This window comes from Dermacentor silvarum, chromosome 11 (genome assembly GCF_013339745.2).
Source record: "Dermacentor silvarum isolate Dsil-2018 chromosome 11, BIME_Dsil_1.4, whole genome shotgun sequence".
Lineage (NCBI taxonomy): Eukaryota > Metazoa > Arthropoda > Arachnida > Ixodida > Ixodidae > Dermacentor > Dermacentor silvarum.
This window is the reverse complement of record NC_051164.1, coordinates 97043977-97050843: the sequence shown is the minus strand read 5'-3', so window position 1 is coordinate 97050843 and position 6867 is coordinate 97043977. Positions and strand designations below refer to the sequence as shown.

General features: G+C 44.3%; 1 protein-coding gene across 3 annotated transcripts in view; it reads left to right on the top strand.

Moving 5' to 3' along the window:
- Positions 1-257: 257 nt before the first annotated feature.
- LOC119432412 (uncharacterized) overlaps positions 258-6867 on the top strand; it is a 50935-nt gene continuing 44325 nt past the window's right edge. The window contains exons 1-2 of one of the 3 annotated variants that reach the window (XM_049659057.1): positions 258-518; positions 4031-4180. In XM_049659057.1, the coding sequence (XP_049515014.1) occupies positions 4066-4180 (115 nt within the window). In that variant the 5' untranslated portion in view covers positions 258-518; positions 4031-4065. Of the gene's footprint in view, positions 519-687; positions 811-4030; positions 4181-6867 lie in introns of those variants that run through there. The other 2 variants (XM_049659056.1, XM_049659058.1) reach the window with 2 other exon arrangements.

The window sequence follows — 6867 nt, the reverse complement described above, 5'->3', positions numbered from 1 at the left end:
GGCTTTTTATTTTAGCGAGATTAGCAATTGCCTACGTGCAGATTTCGTTGTGAAGCAAGAGCTTCATACCCACGCAGTTTCTTTTTCCTAGCTTCAGCACCAGTATTTTTTAACCTTGACGCTAGAATGGCTTATTCCATGAATAATTACGCTTTATTCGAAAAAAAAAATGTTTTTTTTCTAAGTATATTGTTCATTGTATAGAATGTTGTCACTGCGTTGTGGGCACTGAGCGAGTTGCATTTCCTGCCATTGCAAGAAATGTTTAAACATATGCACTTCTAACAAAAAACCCATCGTAGAAGCTAAGTGCTGTGATATAGGCATACGCTGAATTCTGGTGGTGTCAGATTTCTTTGAAAACATTGTTCAACAATTGTGCTGCAATTCTATGTTTACTTTGTGAGGATTCACGTCGTGTCTTTTATCAGTCCTCTTCCTCTTCATGGATGTTCGCCTCTTTTCTCGCTTGGCTCCTTGACTGAAACTTGGGCTTTACAACCGGGACCTTGCAAACGGTATGGCGACCTTAGTCTGCATTGTTAATTGTTGCCTTCGAGTGCCTGATTCGCATTGCGCATTTCGATGGCACAGTTTCCTTTGTTATTTCACTGCCCAAACATGTCATGGAACACAAACAAGTCATCTCTAAAAACGGCTGTCGACAATCTAGTATACAGAGCAGGATTTTCGACTGGATGCCTTGCAGTTAATTTTACAGCATTTGGAAGAGACACTGGCAAGAGGGCGTGCGTCGAAACCGTTCAAATCTCGTTACTGGCAAGACCTGCTACCAAAATAGTGGTATCGGTAAGGCATGAAAACGCTCGAGAACTGCCGCACCTTTCGTTCTTGTTTCGTTCTGACGTGCTGCTTATTGTTTTTGTGAAGGCAAACCAAGCAGAAGAAATAGGTGCTTTTTTTCAGTACTGAAACACTGTTGGCAAACTAGCGAGTACGGACTAAGAAAGGCTGGTATATATTTCAATAAGAGAAACAGCTTCACTGAATTCGAGGAACGAAGTAATCACGAGGCAGAACCGATCGTAACGGTGTACTCTGGGGGCACAGAGGGGAAGAGGAGTGAGGAAGTACAACTAGCTTACAAATTATGCTGAAGGATGATATATTTTGCGATAAGAGGAAATCTGACACTTAGACGTGAGGAATTAAGAAAAAAAATAGTTGGCGAAATTTGTGTAGGCTGCTTAGAAAGCCTGTATCTCAAAGAACTGCTGTTACATTGTGTGGGTGTTACTCTTGCAGTAGATCAAGCTGCTAAGATTGTCAGCCTAGGTGTTGTATAGAATAATGCTCAGAGTGCGGATAACTTGACCATACAGATGCTTCTCCTTGCACACGCACAAAATATCTCTGCCCCTGAGTTCATGATCGCTACAAAAATACTTGTGAATGAAAAGAGAGAGAGAGCAATGCCGATACATGGTCTTGGTTATTTGAACACAAACGATTAAACAATATCTATTTACATATTGAAAGAAATGTTTGCACGTTTCTAGGAAACAAGTGTTCCAAGTATGGAAAAGGACAATGATGCGCTGCGAAACAAATAGAAGGTACTGGTAGAAGGTACTGATCGTCTTGCGATCTTTAACGTGCATCAAATGCATGGCACAAGCGTGTTTTTGCATTTGGCCCTCATCGAAATGCGGCCCCCGCCGCCGGGATTTGACCCCGAAACCTCGTGCTTTGCAAAGGAAAACCGTAGTCGCGCAGCCACCTCGTACGGCGGGTGTTTTTAGGTAATTTACTGTAGGAACGACGTAGAACTGGACAGAGGTTGTAGCTACTGCAGCCGAGACGTCTTCCCATCGCCGTTTTATTTATTTTTTTGCATTTTAGCAATCAACGACGCTCTTGTGGCGCACGCACAGGAACAATTTCAAAACATATAGGCTGTTCATTTAGCTGCACCAAATTTTTAAACATTGTCTGTGGCAGGTAGCACCATTGTAACTCTTGATCTAAATTACTCGATGAGGTGGTCGTTACTTCTAGAAATCAAAATGCTTAATTGAATAAATAACAGAATAAACTAATTATTCTTCTTAATTCATTGCTTGATGGCACATAATTAAGTCTACAAATTGTAGCTTGTCAGTATGCTAGTCATATCGCTTTATAACGAATTTTGAGTATGACACCGAGTTTGAGATATGGGCCGTCAAATTTTCGGCAAGAATGCGCTTTTGTTCCACTTAACGAAAAAAGAAAAAAAAATAGACACGTTTTCTTTTTTGCATCGAAAAATAAAAGTAACGGGAACGCCAATGCATTTCGTCAGCGGACAATTTGATAATTAATATTTCGAAACTGGCGTAGCCCTGGAAATTCGTCCCAAGCGGATATGCCTAGCCTACTCACTAGCTACAATCCGTAGATTGAAATAGGTGCCGTAAATAATTAATTTAAAAGTTAGCGTAAGTTTGTTATTATTCAATTAAGAATTTTGATTGTACAGCCTACTAAGGGAAAGAAGCCAAGCTCCGCCTCGATCGAACAGACAGCGGCTGCATCTAGCAGCATCGTATATGACAAACGAACTTCCAAATCTAATCGTGTCGGCAAACCGTAAGCGAATTATAATCTGACAGCGGAACTGTAGGGGATTCCAGCGCAAGAGGAACGTCCTACAGCAGTTTATCCGCTCGCACCAGGAAAAACCGCACGTCATCTTTCTACAAGAAACACTCACAGATTCGGTCTTCCTACAGGGCTACAAAGCGTATACGACACACAGTAAAGGAAAAAAGGACATCAGTGCTCTCGTAACCAATAGAAGCACTTTCATCTTCCATGACATTAGCGATAATTCTAGGAAAGTGGAATACTCCCTGGTAGAAATCAAAGCGGTGGTATAAACAAGCACAATATTTTCATACTCAGTATATATAGCCAGCACGCCCGCTGACCACAGGCAGAGGTTTCCAACGATTGTTGCGAAAGCGGCCAGCAAAGCAAGGTACTTCCCCTTAATCGTACCCCCTCCCTCCCCCCCGCCTTACACCCGCAGCACAATGGGTAAAGGCGTAGGGCCAAGGCGATTGCGATCCTGAAGAAGATCAAGCACGAACCTCAATCAGTCTGCTTTGTGGATGCGGCTCAATATGGCCGCTCGTCTCATTTTGCCATAGTGGCAGTAGATCACAGAGGCCATGCTGTTTCGGCAGCCTCGGGGACTGGGACCACTTCTTCTAAGGCGGAGCAGGTTGCTGTTGCTTTGGCTCTTTTGGACGACAACAGAACGCTAGTCTACACATATTCTAGATCGGGAGTCAGGGCGTTCGCCTCGGGCTCCATCGCGAAAGAGACCCATAGTATTCTCAGGAACAGGGCAATCACTCCACGTATGATCAGTTGGTTTCCGGAACACTTGGGCCTAAATCTGGACTCGCTCACCAACCTCAATGACATTGCCCACTCCCAGGCGCGCGTACTAACTCTCTGCGCGGGAGGAGGAGCATTGCCACAGTTCAATGTTCAAGAGTTCCGGGAAACTCTATTCACCTTTAATGAGTTCACTAAACATTTCTATCTGGAGAGAGGAATCTTTCCTCCACCACATAAAAAGCTCATAAGACCTCAGGCTATAATCCTTAGGATGCTTCAGACTAGCTCTTATCCTATAGTCTGGACTTCATGGACTGTTAACCGTCCCCACGTGGAAGCGGCCCGCGGTGTCGCCCTAAGGAGCGGCGCTTCTCAGGATGCTTTGAATAAAGTTCTTCGTATCCGTATTGCTCGTAGAAGTAATGACCACCTCGTCGAGTAATTTGGATCAAGAGTAGCATACCTAGCTTCTAAATGGCTCATCGGAGCTTCCAAACAATGTGGGGAATAATTATAAAATATTAAAGCTTATTCGGAGAAAACGTTGCTACTCAACATGGGAAAATCCTGCGTTGTCACTGAATGGCTTCGCTGAAAACTTGTGAAACAGCGCCTATTTCGTCCCAGCCGTAATTCGTTTGCTGAGCCTACACTTTTAGAGTAATTATTTTTTTTTCAGATCATCGTCGCCGAAGCGTTACATAGCCTTTTACCATGCTGGGCGGTGGAGTGCCTGTAATTTATCTTTTGTGCCTGTCACTCACTGAAGCGATGCTGTTTTTTCATAACGTCCAATTTATTCCAATTGAAGGCGTCACAACTGTTGGAGGTGAGTGCATGCTGCTTGATAAGGCAGGATTCGAATCCGCAAAGCCTTTTGTTTCACAAAGATATTTGTCATTGGCATTGCCCGAGTGCCTTCGGTATAATAATGTAAAGGTTGTGACCACGGCTCCATAGACGATGAACAGCGACTCAGGATTACTCAATCTCATCTAGGCCAGCGCTGTGTCCACGTAACAATATGAGTGACTTGAGTACTGGCTGGCATCTTCTTATGAATGGGGATTGCTAGGGCACACTAACGAGGGCGTACCCGAACGTGAGTACGATAACTCTTATTTGCCCTCAACCTCGCGGAGTCAGGTGAGGCTGAGTAGAGGAATGGCGTCGGAAAGTCTGTAAAGGCGAAGGTAAGGGAGAGGGGTCGTCGGGACGCGTGTACAAGAGAAAGCAACTTGGGTGATGTGAAGCTAAGTGACGAAGTCGCCATGTAACCCACTACTGTTATCAGTACGCGTATAATAGGCGCCCCTTGGTGACCGACTTGCCTTTGATTCTAAAGACACCGTCCCATTATGAAGGCAGCCCACCTGTCTGGCAACTTTTAGCAACAGCGTTGTGCGTTGTATCCGCGACCCTGCCACACATACTTGTAATTGTAGTTATTGAATTATGCGTCTTACTGCATTTATTTACCAAATACAGCTATACTGAAAAAAAATCCAGCAGTTCCTATCTACGATCATAGTTTAAGCTATGTAAGAGCTATGTTAACTAGGATAAGATGCCCGAGAAAGGCTGATCAACGTTTCGATAGGAACTTTTATACCACAGTGTGCTTCTCCATCTATCAGCACCCTTGTTGGTCTTGAAGTTACGTGAAAGGCTTTCGCACAGCCAACAAACTTCATTCAACTTCCATTGCAGTCGACTGAGCGTAGCGTGATGGCGCATCCATTTGACTTCGTCCACTTTTCAGCCAAACGCACTGAACGTCTCCGAAGACCTTTTAGCTCTCTACGCGTGAACCACGCACGCACACCAGTCAAAGAAATGCTCTCAAATTACAAATCAGTTCTATCTTGTTTCGTCCTTGTGTAACGTCCTGAAATGCATCCCACAAAAATAACCGAATGACGTGAAACTATTTAGGATAACTGAAAAGATCAGTTTAGTTTCGGTGTGAAAAAATAGTGAAATAAAGACGAGGTGCTATTTTTATTCTGCTTTTTACGTTCAGTTTTTTTTTTCTTCGCACATCAACGGTGTGACAGACTAGTGCTGAGAACACATTTTCAGCAAGACCCTACGAGGTGGCCCAGAAACTCTGCACGACCGCACGCGTTCTTCGCCTTTACACTACGTTTATCTCGAATAGTAATTTCTTGCTCAAATACCTAACTACGTGATTTAAAATAAAGAGGAAGGTTAGTAAGAAATAGCAGGCGGCAAAACTAAGCCAAGGTCGTAAAACATTTGAAACCATTTAGGTTTTCCTTAATGGAGAATCCTGCAATATACATCACATGTACGTGTGCCTAGCAGGCACTCATAACCAAGATTCACGCCTTGCTGTACTGATTTAGCCTTTGCTGTAGCAGCGAGAAGGTCACAGAGGTAAAAAAATATTCAGTACTGTCTTCACCTTGTCAAAACACAGGGACCACTAGGTGATTCTTGGTTACTTGAAAAATGTACTGTCTTGCACGCCGCTACGAATAGACTTAAAAAGCAGAAATTTCTTCAACGCTCATATTCACACTGTTCTAGCCAGTACCAGCGAAAGCTAATTTCTTACCTACAAGACGTTCACGTTTACAAGCTCTAAGTTTACACTGCTTTTTGTTCGACTTCACTTCACTCAGGCGTGAAATATTCATTTAGCCGTAGCGTTAACGTATTGTAAAAACAGTACGAGCTGGGGCGACGCATAGATTAGTCTGACTCGTAAGGCAGAATTCTCGGCTCGTAAGGCAGCTCTTGTTGGGCAGAAATAACATTGGCCTGCCAGCTACCAGGCATTTAAAAACACTGGTGTGATGGGGGGCGTCGCCAGTGGTGTTAAAGGCTTCCCAACTTGATGGGGTACGAGATGAGACAGACGGCAAACCGTCCGAGTTAACCAGCGTCCAGTGAAATGTTAAGGTTAGCTTGACCTTTACTGTCAGTTCGACTCAGACCAGTGGATATGCCCTGCAGTTCATCAAGAACGCTAGTGCGCTCATAGCGTGTGTGCGCACATTGCTCATCCCCGCAGCGGAAGTAAGAGCGACGTCGTGGCTCCACCACCGAGACGAATGAGTGGAGCGTTGACGGTGCATCCATTTTACTTCGTCGTTATTGCAGCCAAACATAACGACGTAGAGAAAATAAAACACGTAATGCCACGTATAGGCAGTCCATAATATTGGTGTCCTCTAAAAAAAAAAAAAAAAAACTCGCGAAGGGCACTCACGGCACGCCCTTGCTCATCAGGGCGTGATCATGGTCCAAACATTTGCTCACTTTGAGATGATGTCCGCCAAGGACGTTCCAATTTCCCGCAGGCGAACCCGCTTGCTGGTCACATTGAGGACGTATGGTGGCATTTCTCTTTTGATGAGACACGAGAAGGGAGGTGTATAGGCTACGTCTAAGCGTGGCCAGACGATGGACGGACATGTCGAACATGTGGTTAAACTTTTGATTCGGTGAAAACAGCAGGAATGGCTCTACCCTGTACAGCAGCGAGAA